The sequence below is a fragment of the Plectropomus leopardus genome, chromosome 16 (assembly GCF_026936395.1).
Source record: "Plectropomus leopardus strain MGB_pleo_1.0 chromosome 16, ASM2693639v1, whole genome shotgun sequence".
Taxonomy (NCBI): domain Eukaryota; kingdom Metazoa; phylum Chordata; class Actinopteri; order Perciformes; family Serranidae; genus Plectropomus; species Plectropomus leopardus.
In genome coordinates, this window is record NC_142191.1 from 22,389,699 (window position 1) to 22,414,219 (window position 24,521).

Below are 24,521 nucleotides of genomic sequence, written 5' to 3' on the forward strand. Positions count from 1 at the left end.
TTTTCTGTGCTGAACAGCCGCCCTGCCTTGTGCTCAGTTACCTCAGTGGAAGCAATTAAATTCAACACAATGTTTATTTTATTTTTACAAAGTAACTTGTGTTTAAAATTCCCAGTTGTGAAGCAGTTTTAGAGAAAATGCATATTCGCATCATGACTTAGATATTAACGTATAGTATAATTACACTGTGCACCACGTCTCTTCCACATTAATCCTACAGCAGTAGACTATAAAATGCAAATCTGCACAGTGTTTAAGATATCATCACTTACTGTTGAAGAAACATTTCATTTGGAGGTTAAGTATTTCAGTAGCACGTTGTGTTCAGATTAGGGACTGGTGGCATAGTGTTCTGCACTGTTGCCTCACTGCAAGGACGTCCTGAGTTTGAAACCCTCTGGTTCCAGATGGAGCTTTCTCAGCTCCACGTTCACATTGGTTTCCTCTGGGTGTTCTGATTTCCTCACAGGTATTTTCCTGCAGTTGCCCTTGATCAAGGAACTGGCCTCAAACCTGGAGTTGGTCTCTTGGCAGCCACAAAACTGTGGCTTCCAAATGCTCTTAAATAGGGTAGGTAAAGTGTATAGGACAAAATCTAAGCTATTGCCCAAGTATAACAAACTTTTTCAACAACAAAACATATACAGCAGGGCACAAATAGAGTTTGCCTTTGGCCCCAAGTTGTATTGGTGTATTGACACCAAAACATTATTATTAGTATGATTATTATTATAAAAGAAATAAATGAGTTTGCAGATTTCTCATGTCTCCATGATTGAAATCAAATGCCAGTTATCTACCTGGAAGTGATTGTTGTGACATCACAGTAATTTAATTGGTTGCTTATCACCATTTATTGAACACTGTGCTGAATACTAGATTCAATAGCAGAACAGCGTTTTAAACAATAGACTGTTGCTATGGGCATAGATGTGCAGAGGAAGCAATAAAATCATTTTAAATCAATATTTATTGATTTTTTTTTATAATAAGTAACTGTGTAATAGGCAGGGTTATATACCAAGATAAAACTCCCTGCATTAGGATTTATTTTGCATTATTACACAGCTTTATTGAATTCTCAGTTCTTATTGGTCAGTTACAGCCATCTAAGTTCAGTAACTTCTGAATAACTTACTGTTGCTATGGATACAGTTCTTATCACTTAGAGGAAGCAGTAAATCATTCTGAAATCAATATTTTATGTCAAATCATTGATATCATAAGTAAGTAGTAAGATGGACAACGTACAGCTTTGATTTGGGGTTCTGCATCACCCTGTTTGGGTTCATTGTGCAATAATGATGCTGGCAGTGCATCAAAATGCTGCAAAATACCAGCTACCTTATAAAGATGGGCGAGGGGGAAAATTTTCAGATTTTTTCTTTTAAATAATACAAGGGAGAAATGTTGTTGAGCAGATTGGAGATTTATTTCAAATAACAGACTTTTTTTTTGCAAAAGCAGTAAGGTCAATGTAAACATACATTTTCAAGCAAGTAACAATATGTTTTTATACTGAGCAAGAAGCATTTTTTTTTTATCCAAGACAAAAGTTTCAGAGTGGCTCTTTTAGATGGACTCAGGCAAAAGCTCTCTCTCGCTCAAACGCACGCTGGTCCAGCTCCTGCTGCTCTGCCAAGCCATGTCGTCTCCTGTGGATGAGTCTGGTGTGTGGAAAGAAGACAGAGAGGGAGCAGCACAAGACTATAACAACTAATGCAACAAAAATATTTGTCAAATTATACTTGTACAATTGACAAGTCCTTACCTATGAATTGCTCTGCCGGCTAAAATAAACAGACAAGAAAAACAGAAAAGAAACCGGACGTTATTGTTATTAGTGTTTTATAATATTTTGCAGGTAGTGTTTTTTTACAGAATCATGTTTAATTAAGTTCATATTTGTTCAAAGACTATAGATAAACCAAACTAGGAATCCTAAAATATTTGACATGTTACAATATTCATTGAACATGTCTTTTAAGAGTACATATTGCAAATACATTCATGCATCTGTCATATAATTCATATAGTTTATATCATTAATTTAATATAGTTCAATTCATTCATGAAAAAAAGGCTAACTACAACAGACATTTTTGCTGAGTCATACATTTAGTATTATGGGATGCTGTTCTACTGAGATGCCCGCATGAAACAAAGCTGTTACACCTGCACATTTCCAGCTACATCATGTAAAAAATGTGAAAAATATATTCATAAATGGTTACCGTGAACAAGACCCCTGAAAATGTGAAAAATGAAACCCTCCCCGGGTTCAGCCATGAGGACGACCAGCGACAGCACGAGAAAGAGCACGATGCACTTCATCCTGAGAAAAGAAGAAACACAACACAAGTGTTTAGACAACCTGTGCCACAACAAGAAGTGGAATTCTATAAAATCACTTAGAAGAAGGAAGATTAGATATTTACTTCTATCCACTGACTGAGCGTGAAAGTCACAAAGTTGTTGAAGAGGCCTGGTCGAGCAGTCTCTGTGGGGTGGTAGATACACATCTCTTTTTATAGAGAGGGATAACACCCCCCCCCCTTCCTCACTGATTATGAGAAAACAGACACTTCTGCTCATATTCAAAAGGTTCTGTGTTGTCTGGTTGTTCTCAAGGCAGAGAGAGAGATGACTGATTTATTGATTGATTGATTGATTGATTACCATTTTTAAAATATTATTTGTTTATGAAATGTCAGAACAGAGTTCAGTTCAATAACTGATGAAGCCCAATATCCAAATCATGACTTGTTTTACAGTATATGGCACCCCTCTCTACTTTGACGCTTCAAGAAAAGTGTGTGTGTGTGTGTGTGTGTGTGTGTGTGTGTGTGTGTGTTCCTGTGTGTGTGATATTTAATTAATGATAGAGTATGTAAATAATAACAGTCTTTTGAAAAAATGAGAACCTTGCTGCAGCTGTGTTTACTGACACACATGTTAAGGCTACATGTTGAATATTATTATGTTAAGAAATGGAGGGCTTGGCCAGCATATTTCAATTTTTTTCCACATTTCAGCTTTATCAGATAAACATAATATTTTGAAAATAATAAAGATTATTTTAACATTTTTGTCAATATGATGAGATTATGTTTAAAAGTTAAACTTTTTTCATCACCATCAAATCTCATGGTGATGAAAAAATGTTTTGGCATGTTATAATGCAAATATATTCCAGACGACTGACAGTCTTCCAAAATTATTTCAAATTATCAATTATTTTCAAAATTTCTATGAGGTTAAAAATATTCAGTTTGTGCTTTACCCCTGATTCAGGGGTAGATATGTAGATGTAGATATCTTCACCTCGTAGATACGCCCTGCTTTGTATATGCCTGCCTAAAGTCCTAGTCATTGTTTGTCGAATATTAAGTTTTATTACAGGAAGCAAACAGTGACTGTCGTAGAATTAGGGTGGGGTAGATAGTTGATCAAATCTCAACCTTAAACCCAAATTCAGTTCACACAGGCTGCCTCCTCCCATCACTTCCTAACAACTGTCTTTTATGTCTGTCTTTCATCATAATTGTTTTGGCAGGTTCATCTGTATTTCTTCTGAGTTTTCAAAATGAAACTCCACCTTAGATACACAGTCAGTGTATTACCTACAGCAGATGGTGGTGGGCATGCTCCCAGTTTAGAGAAGCAAACAGGAGAACCAGGGAGTTGAAGGTGAGCAATGTATTGCTGTGGACGCCACGCGAGTTCAGTTTTGAAAGTCACACAGTTACACAAACTAAGCACTTGATCAGAGGCAGCAGTAGACCAGCAACTCCTTTTTGTTCTGCATGGTAAAATTACTGTTTCTATCAAAGGAGTCTGGTAGCTTTGGACAGGGGAAAGTGCAAAATATCCACCCAAAAAAGGCCTGCTGAAAAGAACAAATCTATATGTGTACCATAAGTCTATGGTGTATTTAGATACCACTTAACCTTGCTGTCAGGCAGCCCTTCAGACATGACAGAAATTGTAATTTTACCTCACGCATGAAAGTTGTTGGTCTACTGTCACTTCCACTGTTTAGTTTTTTCTGTTATTTTGCTTATTTTGAAACTGAACTAAAATGGCATGTTCAGCATTAAGTGAGTTTATATGTTGGTAAAAAAATCAAGTCATCTTTTGTGGGAAAAAAGTTCATAAAAAGGCTTGAAACAATAGCATTTTGAGTCTAAAACAAACATACAGTGACCAGAATTTAAATTTTGAATTCTGGCATTGGTTGCCATGTGCTGTTGTTGTCCAAGCATAACCACTTGCTCTGTCATCCTGCCATGTGCATTTATTTCATAAAGAAACATAATGTGTTATGTGTTTTAAGGCAAATTTATTCATAACAACTGACATTGTGCAAAATTAATTCAAAATATCTTAATCAGTCAATGCCTTTTAAATATTTAGTTCCTACTTTTCCACTTACTCTGAATCAAAGATTAAAGGATGCTCTCAGACAGAGTAGTGAGAGATTCTCAGGTTGTGTAGCTACCTGTGCCTAATGGCAGCTGGATACACTTCTCTTAATATATGCAGGACTCAATTCATGCAGCAATTGTGTAATATGTAGCAGTATTGCAGTTTCAGTTGTGGGTACGGGGTGGGAATCTCACTACGCTGTATTTCTCATTGCATCTTCACTACAAATCCAAAGTCAGGGTGGGCAGGCCTTTGTTCTCTGTTGCCTCATGTTCAGTTTTGCCAAACTGAATGAGTGCTTATGCCAAGGGTGTCAAACTGTTGGCCAGGAAATTTTTTGTTCTTGGGCCATATACGGCCTAATTTGACAGTCGATGTGGGCCAGAGCAGTACAACCATTTCACAAAAAAAATATAAATATCAATGCTTCCAAGTTCTCCCTTCATTTTAGTTTTAAGAAGCACAAGTACATTCTAAAAATAGACGATTTAAAGACTGAGAAAAATATGTGCAATTTCAGCAGTATTTCTAATTTTCTTAATGCGTGTTGTCAGTCTACAACACACTGTCAATAGATGTCCATTTTTTTATACATTTCTATCCCTGTGTATTAATGCTGGCATTATCACAGCGTTATATTTTGCATGGTAAAATGACTGTTTCAAGGGAGGTAGCTGGTAGCTGTGTACAGAGGAAACAGCAAAATACCCACCTAAAAAAGCCATATGAGTTTAAGTCTATGGCATATTCAATTACCACTTTACCTTGCTGTCCAAAGGCTCTTTAAAACACATTACAATGGCATCCACAGCAGAAAGTAGCTATATATGTTGCAAAAAAAAAGAAGTAATTTTATGTGAAAAAGACTTCATAGAAAGGCTTGGGACAATAGCATGTTGAGCATAAAACTTTTTGAAACACCAGTCAGCATATGCTCATGTTGTCTAAGCATGTGATGTGTCATCCCACAATCTGCATTTCCCAGAGCATAGACAGCTGATGCAGAAGGATGCCTAATATGTAATAAGTTGATGCTGAACTTCAGTAACAAAGTGGCACCATGTGATGAGTTTCTATGAGAACATGTTGATAAGGAACACTATTGGAAGGAGACAGAATGATATAAAAATCTAAAAAAAAAAATTAAAAAAAAAAAGATAAAATGAAATAAAATAATGGAGTTGTCCATTAAATAATACAAAAGACAAATATTTAATGAATAAAACCTTTATTGGCCCGGGGGAAATATGCTTTGCACAACTGAGCGTAAAAGAGTATCAAAAACACATCAACAGCAACACGACATCAAAAAACATGCACCATAATAAAACATACATTTTGATGTGTTGTAAGGCACATTAACTCACAACAACTGACATTTTACCAAATTTATTCAAAATATCTTAATCAGTCAATGCCTTTTTATTTTAAGCAGTCGTTTTTGCAGCTGATAGATTATTTTCTTTCTCATGTTGAAGAGCAGGAAGCCAGGAGCAGATCTTTTCATCCAAAACTTAGCTTCAGAGTTGCCCCTCAGTCTAGTTAAAGCCAGGCCGCCCCGGTCTGTAATCTAATGAACGTTTGTCCACCACCAGCACCTGGTCTTGGTCCTCTAACCCATGGCGCCTCTTGATGAGCCTGTTGTAGTGAGAGCAGATTCAACATTAGCACATAAGAAGAAGAAGTAGTTGAAGTAGTGTTTGCATTTGTATTATGGTATATAACAAATAAAAACACAAAGTTATATCTCATTCAGTAACACATTTTAGCAAGCATTTAGCATTTTAGCATGTTAAACTTTAATATTTATTCAAACAGTAATACTTAATAAAAAGTAAAAAAGTAATAACAATGTTAAAGGAAGTGTAGGTCCTTACCCATGGATCAATTTTACACCTAAATCAAATGGAAGAGAAAAACACAATGAAATAAAATCTTGTAAATTTCCATCACACAGAAAAAATAGTAATAGTGTCACACTAGCCTCATTATTTGTAGTGTAAAAATATAAGCACATTGTATAGTAGAGGGTTATAGTCATTTGTTACTTTTTGTGCCCATTCATATGTATTAAATGCATGTCATTTTAAAATTCTTGCATCCACATGATGACATTCATTTGAGATTAATAATTATCCTTTTTACAACATTAACTTTGAGTTACCAACAATGTCCGTCTGTCAGCTAACCATTTCTTATTCCTGTAGTTACATGCATGGTTTTCTAATTAATGTTGTGTCGAAATGTTTGCAATTAAAAGGCGGATTTATTCCATGACTTTACCGTGAAAGATTCCATGGGCAATTAATCCAAAAATGCACTCTCCGGGTTCAGCCATGAGGACCACCATGGACAACACAAGAAAGACCACAGTACACTTCATCCTAAAATAAGAAAAAAGATATGGCAATGGTCAAAATTAGTTTCAGTTTTTCTTGATTACAAGTAAATTGGGTTAAAATATTTAATTCCTACCTTTCCGCTGACTCAGAGTCAAAGACAAAAGGCTGCTCTCAGACAAAGTAGTGAGAGATTCACCAGTTGTGTAACTACCTGTGCCCAATGGTAGCCAGATACACTTCTCTTTATATATGAAGGACTCAATTCATGCAGCAATTGTGTAATATTTAGCAGTATTGCAGTTTCAGTTGTGGGTACGGGGTGGGAATCTCACTACGCTGTATTTGTCATTGCATCTTCACTACAAATCCAATGTCAGGATGGGCAGGCCTTTGTTCTGTCTGTTCATGTTCAGTTTTACCAAAGTAACTGAGTGCCTAGACCAAGGGTGTTGAAGTAGACCAGAGCAGTACAACCATTATGCAACAATATATAAATAACAACACCTCCAAATTTGTCTCTTCATTTCAGTTTAAAAAAGTACATCCTAAAAACAGATGATTAACAGGCTGAGAAAAATAAGAGCAATTTCAACAATATTTCTCACTTTTTTAGTGTTTAGTCAGTCTGCTACACATTTTCATTACATTACACATTTTCCCATACATTTCCAGTCCTGTGTATTAATGCTGGCATTATTGTACCAAACTAAAATGGAAGCCTCTGAGGAAGCAGGTGAATCTATTCCCTGCCTTACAAACCAGGATTTCACCCATACTGTTTTAAGATAGAAATCAGATTGATTGTTTGGTACTGAAGCTGTTGATTGACAATATTTTGCACCTCTAGTGTGGAAAACACAGCTTAAACTTTGAGCTTGGTATCTCGAGGGTCATATGAGCAAATTTGCTCGGAAAACTGGTGGTGATTATTCTTGTATTTTTGTATTCTTGTAACTGAAGCTCTACTTACACAATACACAGTAATACAATGCGGAACTTGTATTTGGGGTTTTAAGATGAGACTCCTAAGATTGCGCCACTGTCTCTATTGCTACTGCTATTGCTGGTGGTGAGGTGAGGACCTCATGTGTCAGCTGGTACTGGTGCTGTTACTATAGTATCGCATGTTTATATTGGAAACAACAGTAGGCCCCAAAAATTATCCTTGGAGAACACTGCAATGAAATAGAGCTACAGAAAAACAAAAGTCAAGTCTTACAACAGAGTCTCTTTTGGAGAGATATAAACACAGATTATGTTTCTAGATATGGAAGGAGGCCACTGTAATAAACTGTATCAAATCAGCTCTCAAATCTGACAAAGCTGAGAATGAGTTGTAACCTTTGTAAGCTGTCAAAGCTAGGTCAATAGCACTCTTAATAGGTTAGAAATAAATAAATATTAAAGTGGTGTTTTGTTTTTGTTTTTCCCAGAAAAGGACTTTATTGTTTAATACTTCTCTTTTTCTCATCTCGTGCCAGTCCAAATTTTAAATTAAATTTTTAATCACCAGCTCAATTGAATGAAGGCCAAGCGAAATAAAGCATTTGTCTATCTAATTATCTTATTATTATTTCAGAGTCAAATATTTTCATTACTTCCACATTGATTCATTGTTACAGAAATAAAAAAACAAAACAAAACATGAAAACCATGCAGGGAGATTAATAGTTTTTAAAGGTATGATGAAGCTCCCTTATGAAGATAACTAATGCTAAACTATTGAGACCATGTTTGTTTGTCAAGCTTTCTTCCTCCTGTTCTTGGTACTGAAATGACTGGCATCTTTCATAAATGAGAACCTTGCTGCAGCAGTGTTTATTGTCACACATGTTCACATTTAAATATTTTTCATAATTTGTAAAGGTCATGTTTAAAATACAAGTTATAAGTCGTTGTTTTTTTATTTTTATTTTTTTAGGAACGTTAATAGTAATACATGAATGCCTTGGTCATTATGTTTAATTTTTCATTAACAGAGGTAAAAAGGTAAATTTTGAAATTAGTGAATGAGATCATTGTAAATTTTTTTTGATAATAAGATAATAGTTATAAATTAATTTTTAATTATTTCAGATTTTCAAATCATCATCAAGACAAAAAGTCTTAGTGTTGTATTGAACAATAGATGATGTAGATATCTGTGTTCACTGATTGACAGATACGCCTTGCTTCACATATGCTTGCCTGAAGTCCAAGTTATTGTTTGTCTGATATTAAGTATAACTACAGGACGCAAACAGAGACTCATAGAATTAGGGTGGGGTAGATAATTGATCAAATCTTAACCTTAAACCAAAGTCAGTTCACACAGGCTGCCTTCTCCCATCACCGCCTAACAACTAATTACTCTGCAGTAACATGGGCAGCAGACACTACACAATTTAATTTATTCACCTGTTAAAAAAGCACCACCTAAAACATAAATATGATTAAATCTATGGTATGTATTCAGTATTTGTACCACTCTACCTTGCAGACAGCCCTTTCCAAAGGGGAACTGATGCTGCCAAATCACCCTCTTCAAAGCCATCAGACATCATTTTACCTCACACACTTTGGGCTGATGTGTGACTTTTGTAACTGATCTGATGTGGCATCTACAGCAGTACGTAGGTTTTTATGTTGCAATGAAATTTAAGTCAGTTCATGTGAGTAAAACCTTATAGAAGGGCTTGGGACAATAGCATTTTGAGTCTAAAACATACACACTGTGACCAGAATTTAAATGTTGAATACATAAGGAAAACATAAGGAACAGTTTTGGAAGGTGAAGGTTTGAAAGGTTTTTTGCCCCAGGGAAATTTGCTTTGTAGAGTAGAGCGCATAAGTATCAAAAACATGTCAATGCATAAAAAAAGTTTAATATTTCTTAATGCGTTTTAAAGCAAATTTATTCGTAATGACTGACATTAAATTCAAATTATCCTCATTAGTCAATGCATATTAATATTCAAGCAATCATTTTTGCAGCTGAAAGATTATTTTTTTTCTCATGCTGAAGAGCCAGAAGCAGATCTTTTCGTCCAAAACGTAGCTTGAGAGTTTCCCCTTCAGTCTAGTGAAAAGCAGGCCGCCCTGGTCTGTAATCCAGTGAACGTTTGTCCAGCACCACCAGTTGGTCTTGGTCCTCTGCTCCATAGCGCCTGACGAGCCTGGTGGGGGGAGAGAAGATTCAACAGTATAACACATAATTGTAAAAGACAATAGTTGAACTAGTGTTTGGATTGGTATTGAAGATTAGATACACAGTTATAAAATCACATCACATTTATTACGACGTTTAAAAATATGGTAAACATCCATATATATTGTAACAGTGGAAGTTGTAAAATAGTAACAGAGGTAGAGGAAGCCCTGGTCCTTACCTATGGATCGCGCTTCCAACTAAATAAAACAGAAAAGAAAAGCCCAATTACATACAATCTGTACTCCTTACTTTTATGTCACACAACACAGTCTGTAGTCCAAGTTCAATGTAAACACATTGTATAGCGAAGAGTTTTAGTAAATGGTTATTTTTTTGTGCAAAATGTGCACTTATATACTAAGTAATGAAAAATGTCATGTACCCATAGAATGGCATTCATGATACGCATCACTTTCTCATTCCAAGTGTTCACATATCGCTGCTTTGCTTTTCGCGTTTACATATTACTCTCTAGGTATCCTTCTGCATCTGCTGTTCATGTTTCGGGATGCTGTTAACGTGATGTCAACACAAGCACATGGTGGGATTACACTGTACGTGGTTATGTTTAGGCAACAAAAGCACATGGCAATCAGTGCTGGGACATAAACAAACACACATGCTGGCACGGATAATTAGGAGTAAGAGAAGGAGGCACATGGTAAGGTCTGGCAAAAATCTGTCACATTCACATTAGAAGCAAACAGTGGACTCATACCGTTAGTGGCAGCTTTACAGTCCAATGCTATCCTGCCGCGTATCATGCAGATGTGAAAGGTTCTGTTTAGCCACATTCTCAAGTGATGCTGCCCGTCCGCTTATATACAAACACAGATGACGTGGCACGTAGTTATGTTTCGACAACATAAGCCCATAGCAACCAATGCCGGCACATCAACAAACATGCATGCTGGCAAAGATGTTTAGGATTAGGGGAAAGAGACACATAGTAAGGCGCAGGAAAAAAAAACCCCATCACATTCAGAAAAGAAGCAAACAACAAAACCCTGCATGAAAGTCGGGGGTTTGTTTTATCCATCCACCGCCTCTTCTGCCTGCCGTATAGGTTCCCCTGCTTTTGTTATATCACATCATAATCAGCAGCATTTCAACCGTCCACTGCTATGTGATTTATCACAGGTTCCATCAAGCCATGTTCTCATGTGATGCCACCTGTCTGCACATCAGGCCGGTGCTGCAGGTGCTGTCTGACTATCTCGTGGCACATATTGACAACTGCTTCTCAGTTGATGCCATCATACAGACACAAAGGATGCCTTATAGCATCAGAATCATATTCTGAAAGCACTGCCAAAGCAGCGGTATTTGACGACTTTGGAATGAGAACGGGCTGCCTCACCTGAGGCTCTCCGGCACCGTATCAGGCAGATGCGAAAGGTGGCTTTTGGCATCAGGATGTTACGGTAACAGTATTGCAAAACCAGTTGTGTACTTCAAAATGAGAATGGACTATAATATGACCATTATGCCATTCATTTGAGATTAACAATGTCTGTCTGTCAGGCTAAGCGTTCATCGTTAGTTACGTGTGTGTTTTTCTAGCAAATGTTGTTTCAAAATATTTTCCATTAAAAAACAGATTAATTCCATGACTTTACTGTGATAGATGCCATGGGCAATTAATCCAAAAATGCACTCTCCGGGTTCAGCCATGAGGACCACCATGGACAACACAAGAAAGACCACAGTACACTTCATTCTAAAATAAGACGAAAGAAATGGCAATGGTCAAAATTAGTTGCAATTGCAGAATGTATTTTGTGTACAAGTAAAATAGGTAAAAATATGAAGTTCCTACCTTTCCACTGACTCAGAATCAAAGACAAAAAGCTGTTCACAGAGAGAGTAGTGAGAGATTCACAGGTTCTTAATATATCTGTGCTTACTGGTACACTGATACACTTCTCTTTATATATGCAGGACTTAATTCATGCAGAAATTGCATATTTAACAGCATTCCAGGGGGTTGTGGGTGTGGGGTAGGGATCTCACCACACTCCATTTTTCATTGCATCTAAAACCAAAGCCAGGGAAGGCAGGGCTTCGTTCTCTCATGTTTGAATCAGCCAAACCGAATGATTTAACAGAGAGTGTCAGACTCTTTCTTGTTCATGGGCAACATACAGCCCAATTTGCTCTTAAATTGACCGGTCAAGTCAAATGATTATATAAGAACCTTTAAATGCCACCATTTTTTTCTGTTTCTTTTAAATGTAAATTAGTACATTCTGAAAGCACTGATCCATTTACAAAAAAGATTACGAACAGCCTAAGATGTCTTAAGGAAATAAGTGCAATTTCCACAATATGTCTGTTTCTCCAAAATCTACTACTCACGTCTTAAATGTACATTTTTCCATACATTTCTACTCCTTTGTGGTAATGCTGGCATCACCACACCAAACTGAAGTGAATGTCACTGTGGAACCAGGTGAAGTCAGCTTCCTTACAAACTATTTACAAAACAGTGCACAATGCAGTTTTGACAGTGCCTTGTCAAAGTGGGTTTAACCAGTGTTGTTGAAAGATAGCACTGAATTGTAAGATTCAGATTATACTGAAGCTGCTGATTTACAATGTTTAGCACCATGCTCAATATCCCTAAATATGACCACATAGGTATACCTTGCTTTCTCAAAGAACTGTTCTGTGGTCAGATTGGGAAAGCCTCTAAAGCACAATTTTAGGAGTGCAAAGTCATCCAGTGGGACAGATAGGACTCTTTGGCGGGCCGGTTCTGTTTCACAAGCCATATCTTTGACACCTCTGGATTAGAATCTTAGACAATAGTCAATTAAGCAAAAACTCAGACAGCTACTTAATTGGACGGGTTTGCTGTTTACTCTCATAGTTATTCAAATATTTGGTTTTTGCTCCATATTGGCTCTGAACGGATCCTTGGGGAATACCAAAATTAGTTAGAGCTAGAGGAACAATAGCCAACTCCTACAGCAGAAGCTTTGTTGGAAAAATACAAACAAATATGTTTTCTAGAAATGTTTCTAGGTATGGAAGGAGAACATTATAATAAACTGAATTAAAGGCAGCTCTCAGATACAACAAAGCTGAGAATGAGTGGAAACATTTGTCAGCTGTCAAAAGTAGGTCATTAGCACTCTGAATACCCTCTAAAACCGGAATGGAAACTCAAAAATGGCTTTTTCTCTCAAAATTTTCTCAGCTATTATATAGTCACCTTAATTGAGACCCTGTTTGTTTGTCAAGCTGCTTATATTTTCTTCCTCTTTTTGTTGGTTATGACTTTTCAGGAAGACATGACTCATGAATAAATGGGCTTACTGGTTTGTTGCTTGAATTACGATAAAGGCCAGATAAAAAAAAACTCATTGTCGTCAGATTAATTTGCAGTTGGGCCTGGGGGAAAAACATACTGTCATTTATGTGTTTGAACCACATATTTCTCCCTCTTCTGGGCATCATGTAAGGCATCCTGTCCTGGATTGCAACATGGAGTTGTAGGTAATTTTGTAGCTCTAAAAACTTTCAGGATTATTGGGCTTATTTTACATCCAGTGAGAAGTGGCGCAGTGTGCAGGGCAAGTGTCATTGCTTGTCTCAGACTGATGCAGTGGTCATTTTCACGACCAGTACCCACATTATCCAAGGGGCAAATGTTCATTTGCCTATCATCTTAAAATAAGGTGTGTTCAGGTGCATTGTTGGTGAACTGCTATTTTGCTGTGGCAGAGGGCCATTAGGCCATTGACCAAAAAAAAATCCTGGTTTCACAATACACGTACACACACTTGTTACACACACAGGGAGGTGGGATGGGCTGCAAGGTGGAATATTATTCATTTATAATACAATTAATTAGGAAAATATCGATTACATTATCTAAAATGTGAACATAGCAGAGATTGGTGCAGAGCTGCTGTCCGCTCTGCTCTGCTCTCTGCTATGTTAACATTTCACAGACACCTTATAAACAGTGACACTGTACATATTTACGCAAGAGGCTAACTTCATCGATTATTTCAGAGACTAAAAGTTTAGTTTTATTTCCTTTGTCAAGTTCTACCCAAAGGTTTTTTTCTGTGCGTATTAAATGCCCCATGATATTTGCTGCATTGACATTTCTGCTCTTTCTGAATTACGGTCAGCAGCAAACTGCTCACTGCCCTCTACACAGCAATAAACAAGATGAAAACTCACCTGAATTTTAAAGGGATGGGAGATGACAGTCTCTTTGGTCAAATTCATGTTATGCCAAAAACTCACTTTTTACTCACCAATTAATTAAGGAACTGAATCATACCCCTTTACCCCCCTTTGCCTTACTTTGCACACAAGTTATGTACCATTTAACTATCAGAAGTGATTGGAAACACCCTAAATTCCAATTTGGACCTTGCTTTATAGATCTTTAAAATAGTTTTCTAAATCACTCTTTTTCCAGGAAAAACTAATGCCATAATTGTATTTCAAACAGAGTTGTTGATAATAAATTGTAAAATGCTTATATTGCTGAAGTTTTTGATTATTTTTGTTGAAACCTCTGCTGTGTTCAAATGGGGTCATTTTTACTGTGTTCAGGACAGGAGTCCATATGAACACCCACCTGTTAGGGCATTCATGAACACGCAAGTGGAAATTTAAGTTTGCAAGTTTCTGTTCATGATTTCCTGACTTTGTTCTAGTATTGATCATACTTTAATCTTTGCACCATTGCCATGAATGTCACAATACTACTTTGCTAACGACTGTATGACACATAAATAAATGAGTACTGGTTTCTGAAATCTTTTTAAATGTAGCACGAGCTCAGGAGGTGTTACAGCACATCTAGCACTTATTTTTGGTGCTGTGTGGGGCACGTGTGAATGTGTGGTGTGTTTGATCCGAATGGGGCAATGACAATGCAAAGTCCTTGCCGCATCAGTGTTAACAGCTTGATTATTATCTTATCACTTCCCCATGCTGTGTTTCCTCTTCTCTTGCCACTTAGAGGAACTAACACTGAGAAAGACAGACAACAGAAACAGGGAAGTTGTTGTTACTCTTCTGGCCTTTTTCATATAAAGATATGCCACTTTAGGCTACCCCCATAGTTTATGTGATAATCCACAAGGGTTCAGTTCATCTTTTCTTCTCAGGTTGTGGTGTTTTTATTGTGCACTTTATAGATATCATGTGTTGATTAAACAGAGGCCAAAACATGTTCTTTTGGCGGTTTTGCAGTGCTTGTCTCTATTACAGTTAAGGTTTTCTTAATATCTACTTATCCAAAGCAGGTCATTAGAAGAATACAAAAGACCTTTATTTCAACAGTTTAGAAACAAAAAAATACACCAACATGTTTCAGCTTATTTTTGGTCAAAATGCTCAGAACAGTTAAATATTAGGTGTCATAATGGAGCCAGTATCATGTTGATGTAGAAAAGATAATTGTGAATTTAACAAAAATTTGACAAAAATATTTTTAAGTAACTGACTTTATAGCCTACTGTCATCAAAGTTTCCACATCCCACTTTTGATCACCAGGGCCCAAATAAAGGTGACCCATAAATCAAAACATTAGGGTCATGCAATTGCAAATTACACCAAATATATGAGAAGTAACTGGTTTACATCAAGTGGCAACCTTTGGGGCTGAAAAATAATGCCAGGAACAGCTGCAGTTCCTCTAATGACCACTTGAGGCTGGCTCCAAGAGCAAATCCACAGAGCCCCATGTTATATTTCCAACTTTACCACAGAAATAAACATGTCAACAGCCTGGTCGGAAAAAAAAGTTTTGGTCTCTATTGCTAATTTCATCGTTCTCGACAGCTGTTTGGGGGGTTAATTGTTATATAACTCACTAATCCGAATTTAATTATGGCCTAGAGTTGTTCATCATTAAGGGCATGGCCACTTGTAGTGAAAGAGAATCTACTGATAGTGTCCTCAGCTTCTCCTTTAGATCCACTCCTTGTTCCTCCACAGTGCCAGCCTCTCTTTCTAACATGGTTACTTCTGGCCCCCAAAAAACAAGATAATGATGATCAAAATGCCAAGCTTGAGACTTCAAAACGGGAGTCGACAAACCAATGGGTGGCATCACAGTCCATTATTTTACACAGTCTGTGGCTTGCACTAGAAAGGCAAATAATAGGCAGCACAAAATACAAAGAATCCTGCACAGTGCAGTGGCAGCAGGCTCAGAAGAAAGCACCCATGTGTTTCTGTTCATTCCCAAGAGGATGTCCTCCATATACCTCAGGATTAAAGGCATACTGTTGCACTTGCACTTTTGATAACCCTCTTTGATACAGTACTGATCAATAGTTTTGATCATGTGTATCACTGTGTGCATGGCAATTAATTGTCTGTAATGTTGACCTATTAAGGGCACATGAATAATAATGTAAAAACAGTAATGTGATGATGGAAACCCATTAGCAGGCCCTAAGACCAAACTGAAGACAATTTGAGTCGTGTGAAACCTTTCTGCTGACCGTATTTGCAGTATCTGAACTAACCAAATACAGCATATTGATTTTGTTTAATGGAGACATTTTCAAGTAAAAACTCTACGTGACCACACAAGGATCAAATCATGTCTGTGAAAGACAAGAAATGTAACTGTGTGTCCATGCAACCTGCCCTCCTTGGATTTTTTTAACAAGTGACAGCCTTCTACACCGGCTGTATTCGTAGTGAGATGTCTGAGGTCTGTACGTGATGTGGATTGCCAAGCAACAGTGTCTCGGGATGATCCTGACAAACCAAGAGACAATAAGGAGCCACGAGCTAAGGGTTTGTGCCTGATCCTCGTGTAAGCCCCTTTCTGCTGTTTCAGAAAACTCAGTCAAGTCTGTAGCGCAAAAATCTCAGAAGAGCGCAAATTCATAGCATCAGCTAAAACAGACTCGCTCAGCCATCGTCAGCTCCTTGTGCTTTGTTTTGCTCCTTTCTGTTTTAATACATCTGTCAGTCTCTTTTCTATAACACCACGAACTGTCTTCTTTGGATGGATTTTGCTGTTGGAGATTTAGTTTAGTCAGTGTTTCACCAGCTGCCTATGACCCTTGAAAGAGCCATTCTGAGCTGCATTTCATTGTTATGTACCCAGCAAAATTAAAGGATGAGTCAAAGTCAGAATTATTGACCGCCAATCACAGTCGTAGCTTTTGAATATTGCAACTAATGTAAAAGTGGTGCATAGGTAATAATCCAAATAAGAATGTGCTGTAATGGCCCATTACGTTTGCACATACTAAAGATGAAATCTGTTTGATATCGAGTGGTAGAAAGTTCTGTATTTAAGTAGAATTTGTATTTTACTTGATTATTTCCATATGAAGCAAATATTGTACTTTTTACTCCTCTGAATTATTTTGATGACATGAGTTACGAGTTACTTTGCAGTTTCGTATTATTGTGGAGGGGGAGGAGGAGGAAGACCGGGGCAGTTGAGAAGGCTTAAGATTCGGGACAGTAGAAAACCTCTCCAAACAAGAGAGGACAAGAAGTGTGCAGGAAGGAGCCCACAGACAGATAACATAGTTTCCCTCCATGTAGCGAATATTGTCAGTTGTTCCTAGGAATTTGCCTGTCGCATCTGCATGAAACCTGGCAGAACGATGTCAGGTTGAATCATTACCAGTAAAAGATCATGTAAAGAGTGCGAGGGCACCTGTTGTGCAGGCAGAGGGGGCGTTGGATGGGTCCATCAAACCCCCGATTATCATGTGAGAGTTCAGTGTTTGATCCTTGTGTTATTTTTTTTCCTACACTTTCATATGTCTCCTTTTAACCCTAACCCTAAACCTAACCATTCGTGAATTTCTTGCTTAATCCTAACCTGCAGTGGCCGTGTGCTTTTTTTTCATCCCGGCGTTGGTTGCCATGTGCTGTTATTGCCTAAACATAACAACATGCAGTGTAATCCCACCATCACTGCAGAGGCATTTCAAAATATAAAGAACAGACACAAAAGGATACCTATAACGTAATATGAAGACGTGGAAGTCCACTGCAAAGCGGCCACATGTGACGACTTGAAATGAGGACATGTTGTCTTTGACCAGGTAGCCCCATTAAGTGAGCAGCTTCATTTTGAGCTGCAACATTCTTTTAGCATTGATAACTATGTTTGTGAACTTAATCATTTAAGCCATAACAGCCAAAAAGCTGACACCATGTCCTCCATTTTGTAGGGGTTTAAAAACATATACTATTGTCATCTCTGGGTATAAGGACTTATTTCCACTCACACAGCTGCAGTACATATTCATGTTAGTTGGTTGGCTATAGTCTTTTTGGTTTGGTATGCCAGGGCCCTCATCTGAGAATGTCACACATAAATCTGAAAACGTGGTAGCTTGGTGTTCAACCTGGAATTCCAGCATGTAGACATAAAAATAACAGACTAGAGAGACAACCTTGAGACATAATGCATGCCAGGGTGGACTTTCTGGCTCTTTCTTTGTCACCCAAAGAAAGTTTTTCAAAGTTATTGCTGTTATTATCCCCAACTATTCGATAATAATGCAGTATTCATTATACACATGCTCCCGTGCTCTCTTCCTTTCACTGCAGATGGAGCTGCGACTCTCTGCCTGCGGTCTGCTGGGTTTTAGGGGTTTCGGATGCCACTCACTGGCTATTGAATAATGACCCTGAGAGACCCAGCTTTAGCCTAATCCCTACTTGAAAGCTATCCTTCCTCTAATTCAATCCCTCTTTAAACCCTCGCTGGAGACAGACGAGTGCCGCATAAAACACACACACATACATACACACCTGGATTAATGCCGCCAGACTTGAGTGGCTGTTCCAACAACACACTGGAACTAAAAATAATGACACACGCTTCAAAGAAATCAGGATAACATTTAAAACAGGGATTTTACTGCTTACAGTGGCATTGATTTGAGGACAAGTGTTCTTTCGGGATGACATATATCCACTTAGTTTTTACTTTTGAAACTGCGAGTCATGCAGTTAATATTGAAGAGAAACATGAAATTGTAGTTTTTTTGACTAAAGGGGCTGCAGGGTCTTAATTGATCAAATGCTGGCAAGGTTTTGTCTTTGATGAGTTAATCCATAAGGGGTTTTAGGTGATACCATTTCTCAGTTACAGTATACAGGGACAAACTGTCTGTTGTTAGTGTACTGTACCCTTTATTATGTGGTACAAAAACACGACTGTGTGCGTGCTGAAAAATGAGCCAGTCTCATTGAAATCCAATACAGTTGCCTAGGCATGAGCTTTTTTTTCTAAACAAAGGATACTAATTCTATAATCTATAATAATTCTCTTTCGCTCCAAGATAACAACAGTAGTTATATTCAAACAAGAGGAGCTTTCAGATTAGTTTTTCAATCTGTCTTTTGGGAGTATACAAATCTGGGGATATGAAGTATATACTAGGGCTTTCAGCATTAACGCATTAATTGCAATGCGATTAAGGTCAGTACATAAAGCGTTCTTTTAGTTGTTTTTTTTAATCACGTTTATCAGAATCGACATTCCTGTCTTTAAGAGACTGTACTGGGCTGAGTTTTAAAGCTGGAGTGCTGATACTGGTATCATATGAAAATAGAAGACATAAGAAAATGAAACATGTCATGCCAGCTTGTAGGGGGGCTAAATAACGCTCCAAAGTTAGGCTACATTTTGGTGATGGAAAAAAGGCATGGCCATTTTATTTGACCTCTGACCTCTAGATATCTGAGTAAAAACGGGTTCTGTACCTGTGAGTCTCCCTTTGACACACATGCCTATGTAATGCTAGTGCCATGCAGTTTTTTTTTTTGCTGTAATTTGTTTCCTAATCAATACAATCTGAATAGCTGCTTTGCCTTGTAAATATGGACTTTAAAACTGTTTTCAAATGCAAACTAATATGAATAAAAATAAATTGCAGTTAACTATTGAAATTCTGTGATTAACCCTTTGAACCCAAAGTAAATTGAGTGATTTCTCTCAAAAACATAGGAAGATGGCAATTAGCAACAGAAAAGAAATGACCCAAAACTTTGCAAGAAATTAGAAAAAACTACAAGAAAATTACCTGAAAATTAGTTTTGAAAAAAAAGAAAGAAAAAAGGAAAAAGAAAGTTTTAAAAAGGAAATGACCTGGAAAAAATGTTTAAAAAATATCTAGTTTTTATTAGTTTTTCTCCAGCTCTTTTCTTTTTCCCTAGACAGGATTTAAAAGATTAATCATTTGACAGTCATAGTAAATGCTATATTAAATTGATTGAACATGTTGCTCATGACAAGAAGAGGGTTTTGTTTCAACATTCAGAGGGATGCATCTTTAAGCACTGGGTCTGAGGGTCCTCCCCCAACAGTTTTTCAGTATAATTTTTTGTATTCTAGTGAAATTTTCAGCATCAATTTATGGTGGAAATATAATCCAATGGAAAAGTTGCTTAATGTTCTTTCTATTTTATGGCAGACTGTGTGAGTACAAAACTTTTGAGTTGTGTTCTGGCAATTTGTAAAAAAAAAAAGTCTTCTGCTGCTTTCATGTCCCACAATATGTCTATACACACGTGCATGTGTGTGTGTGTGTGTGTGTGTGTTTGAGAGAGATTGTTAAACCAGTCTTATGAGGCAACCTCAGACGAATCATAATTTGCACTTCCTTGCAGAGGCAGTTACGACACAAACAAACATTCACAAACACCGTTTACCAGGTCAACTTTGTTTATTCAGCACCAGAGTACAGATCACATCCTGCTTGTCGGAGAGAACATGCACACGACACGAATGATAAATGCATGTATGTATACACAAAAAGAAGGCAAAACATTTACACATTTATGAGAATAAACCCAGACACTGACTCAGTTGAGTTGGGATGATTTGAAAATGAAAATTTCTGTGAACTCTAATATTTTCCAGCACACCTCAGCAGGCCAGTAGACCCCAGTGGAGTTTCTTGTAACAACATTTTCAATAAGAAACACAGGAGATTGGAGCATTTATTTAAACAATATAACTACATTCAGGAGGCTGCTCTCAAATATATCAACATGTAAGTAACTCTGAGGCAGAAAAACCATCTCACTGAGATATGGAAAAAACATGCAGGTACAAAATGTATAAATATGTCTTTATAAAATATCTGTGACACACATTATCTAACATATGTGTCTGGAACATTTGTATGAAGCTGCCAAGCTGCCAGGCCAACATCAACAGCTCCTTTGATCCAACAGGAGACATTTTTGATGCCTTGTCTGAAACGATGTTGCTTTTAAAAATATTTCTTCTCCCTTCAGTCGTCGCTTGCTGCCACATGAATAGAAATGAGTAAGCAAGGATTTGGTTTATTTCAAACGGGGTGTATGAGGGGAACATCTAAATGTTCTTTGATACTAGGAGTTGTTATTGAGAGAAGAGCAGGTACAAATACAGGAGGGATCCTTGTGTTCTTAAAATGTCTGACATTTATTTTGGAGACAATTTCAAAATGTAAAATAGAACTTAAAATACACTTGTCTGGGCAACCAGTTGAAAGCCCTTTAAAGGTGCTATGAGCGTATAGCTGGCACCACCAAATGGCTTACTGTAGTCTGGATCTGAACTAAGAGACTGCTCCATCTGGACCCATGAACAATTTCTGATAAATTAATGAAAATAAATAACAATTTTCATGGAGTGTTGTTTTTTTTCCCCCCTTGGTCGAAGCTATAGATGATGGCCTCAGTTAATTCAGTTATTATGGTAATAGCCTCACTCAATTGAGCCAATCAAATCGATTGTTTACTGTATGCAGAAGGTGAAAAACAGCATGAGAGAGATGACAGTGTGGAGCAACTAACCCTGCTGGCACCAAACTGTGTCTGAGGCCCTGATTTAACCAAAGTAGCTCTACACACCTTAATCATGTTTGGATCAACTTAGAGCAGCGAGTCAGCTTCCTCTATGCTATGACCCATGATCATTATTAAACCAAGAAGCATTTCAGGCTCTCATGTAAGCACCTACACATGTGCGTAAGACTGGCACTAACTTCATTTAATCCAAGATTCAAACTTCTGGCAGGGTAGTCACAAGCCTGTTTCTCTCACAAGGAAATTAAGTAGAAAAACAAGTAAAATAGACAAAACAAGGAGCAAAGTGCGGATTTATTTGGAATATAGACCTTGTGATCATTGTGCCAGAAATGATTTTACTCCTGCTAAAGATAGCTAGCCTATTTGTTTTCCATACAAGTTCAGTGTGTCTGTGTGTTAAGAGGATCTTTGAAAGCGGACCACGAATATTACTGAAATTAGGGATGCAGAATAATATCGGCGCATAATCGGTATCGGCAGATAATATTTGTAAGATGAAATATAGGAATTGGCCTACATGCTGATTTCTGCTGATATTACAAACCAATATTTATTTATTTTTAATTGACAAAGTGAACATGTAGAAAACATCAACCCTAAGCTGAAGTGTTTTTCCTATTTTGCAAAATGAATAAATATAACTGAAAAGCATTGTATTTCATGTCTCCATCTGCTGGATGGCAATCATGATAAGAGTATGTATAATTTGATGTTAATTCCACTACAGAAGAGACTTGGTGATCACTGAAATTAGACGGGGAAAAAGTGAATAAATCATGTCAGCATCAATTATCAGCCAAATGAGTTGGCATAACGGATATCGGCACAAAAATCCAATTTTGTGCATCCCTAGTTGAAATAATGCAAAAATACTTGTTTAATTTAATTTCATAGACGCATGGAGTAGCCTACAGAATGCAATTAAAGCTGGCCTTACACTGACCAAATTTTCAAGCTTTTTCACTGTCACAGACAAATTTCCAATGTCAAAATTAAGCCATGTCTCAGTTGGTGTTCGCTCCTGTGATTTTGGTAATTTGGTGTAAGGTGGTCATAAAACTCAGTTTGAGCCGTCTTAAGCCTGTCTCTTTCTTGTCTTAAAAAATCAAATATGTTTAATGTTATTACAAGTTTTCAGTCTTGGCTAAAATAGTGGAGTAGTAACACTGCTTGACAATAATACTGTCAAAATTTGACACCTTTTATCTTGAGCTGCTAGAATTAGGTGTTCTTGCGGACAAGTAAGGATTTGTTAATATGTCACATTTTTTAAAGGGAGTTTGACATAAAGTTTTCCACCAGAAGCAGGATAGAAAATAATCCCAAAAGGAATCCCCAGTCTTTGAATAACCCTAGGCGCCCCCAAGAGGAGAATATAGCCACTGATGTAACGCGCCTGCTTATGCACACACACACACACACACACACACACACACACACACACACAAACACACACAAAATGAATGAGGAAGTGTTCAAAACAGCAAAGTCAGGTACAAAACAGTTGCTTATACTTAAAGTTCAAAACAGACTTTCAAAACAGAGACTTTGTGTTGTTGTTGTTGTTGTTGTTGTTGTTGTTGTTGAACAGCAGCCTCCTTAAATTTTATCACAAAGCTTAAAATCCTTCTCTTAGTTATGCACATCTACATCTGTGTGTCGTAGATGTAATGAGAAAAATTAACATGGCATCAAGGCTTTTATGCGGAATCACCTTCTTGGTGGACTTGATGTAATGAGCAGGTGTCTTTGATTTATTTTTCACATAATACTAGATTCTAACATGAAAATAAACCATAGAACTGCTTTGGAAACACATTTTTGGTCCTGATATCACAAAATTAACACTACAGATAAAACCACAGCCTCAGTTCCCAAGTATCTTTCATTTCTTGGTGACTTTTCAAAATTAAAATGTTTGCATGGTTCATTTTTCTTCCTTTTTCTTTCTTTCACAAGTTCAAGGGGAAAAAAACTCTTTCAGTGACGACATCAGTGTCAAAGTCAGCGAATCATTTCTTGGAAATACAGAGAGCTGAAATGAAGCGGGAGGCACGAGGAATGGATTCTCAACGCCGCCTTGCAAACCCACTGCCTGCTCCTAAGGCTTTTGATATACAGCTCGAACACACACACATTCACACACACACCGAAGCTCTACCTCATCATTGCCACAGAGCATGGAAGATGAAAAACCCATGAGTGTACGCATTTTGATTCTTAAATCAACAGTGTTTTGATTTTGGTTTTGCTACAGCAGAGCGTGAAGCAGCTTATTATCTGCTTCATTACTGGCAGGAGGACAGGGACGCGTATGTGTGTGTATGTTTCTCTATTTTTGTGTGTGTGTGTGTGTGTGTGTGTGTGTGTGTGTGTGAGCCAAAAAGTTAACCAAGCCCATCCCATTGTTTTATGAGAAACTTGTGCAGTTTTCCATCCCACAGAGGTGTGTGTGGGAACATCTCACATCAAAAAAAGTGATAGATTGCAATGAAAATCATTTTCTAGCATCCACAGATACATAAGCAGTTTGTAGATAAAACACATTATTAAGTTACTGTACTGAAGTGAACTATATTTCCATTTCATCACCATTACGAGTGTGTCACAATCCACTTTGTGCACAGTGCACACTGATGAAATTTTTTCTAAAAGCTTGGAGATGAGATGAGAGGGTCAGTTCCACTCCATGTGTTTGTGGTAAATAATGTTTGGAACCCACGCCAGCTTAACT

The 24,521-nt window shown here is 37.4% G+C and overlaps 3 protein-coding genes across 6 annotated transcripts in view; 1 reads left to right on the forward strand and 2 right to left on the reverse strand.

Annotated features, from left to right (window-relative positions):
* LOC121955317 (exostosin-1) overlaps positions 1 to 24,521 on the forward strand; it is a 268,903-nt gene that overhangs the window by 138,785 nt on the left and 105,597 nt on the right. The window lies entirely within an intron of this gene.
* On the reverse strand, positions 1,411 to 2,597 carry LOC121955318 (pteroicidin-alpha-like). The gene is made up of 4 exons (XM_042503210.2): positions 2,439 to 2,597; positions 2,235 to 2,335; positions 1,772 to 1,790; positions 1,411 to 1,667 (listed from the first exon to the last, which is right to left on the reverse strand). The coding sequence occupies exons 2-4, from the start codon at positions 2,332 to 2,334 to the stop codon at positions 1,583 to 1,585; spliced, it is 204 nt and encodes a 67-aa protein (XP_042359144.1). The 5' UTR covers position 2,335; positions 2,439 to 2,597; the 3' UTR covers positions 1,411 to 1,582.
* On the reverse strand, positions 5,640 to 7,060 carry LOC148186893 (pleurocidin-like peptide WF3). Its single transcript, XM_088089698.1, has 4 exons — positions 6,904 to 7,060; positions 6,712 to 6,812; positions 6,306 to 6,324; positions 5,640 to 6,066 (listed from the first exon to the last, which is right to left on the reverse strand). The coding sequence occupies exons 2-4, from the start codon at positions 6,809 to 6,811 to the stop codon at positions 5,967 to 5,969; spliced, it is 219 nt and encodes a 72-aa protein (XP_087945824.1). The 5' UTR covers position 6,812; positions 6,904 to 7,060; the 3' UTR covers positions 5,640 to 5,966.

Excerpts from the sequence above, each read along its gene's own strand:
- LOC121955318 (XM_042503210.2), bottom strand. The coding sequence starts at position 2,334 with ATGAAGTGCATCGTGCTCTTTCTCGTGCTGTCGCTGGTCGTCCTCATG.
- LOC148186893 (XM_088089698.1), bottom strand. The coding sequence starts at position 6,811 with ATGAAGTGTACTGTGGTCTTTCTTGTGTTGTCCATGGTGGTCCTCATG.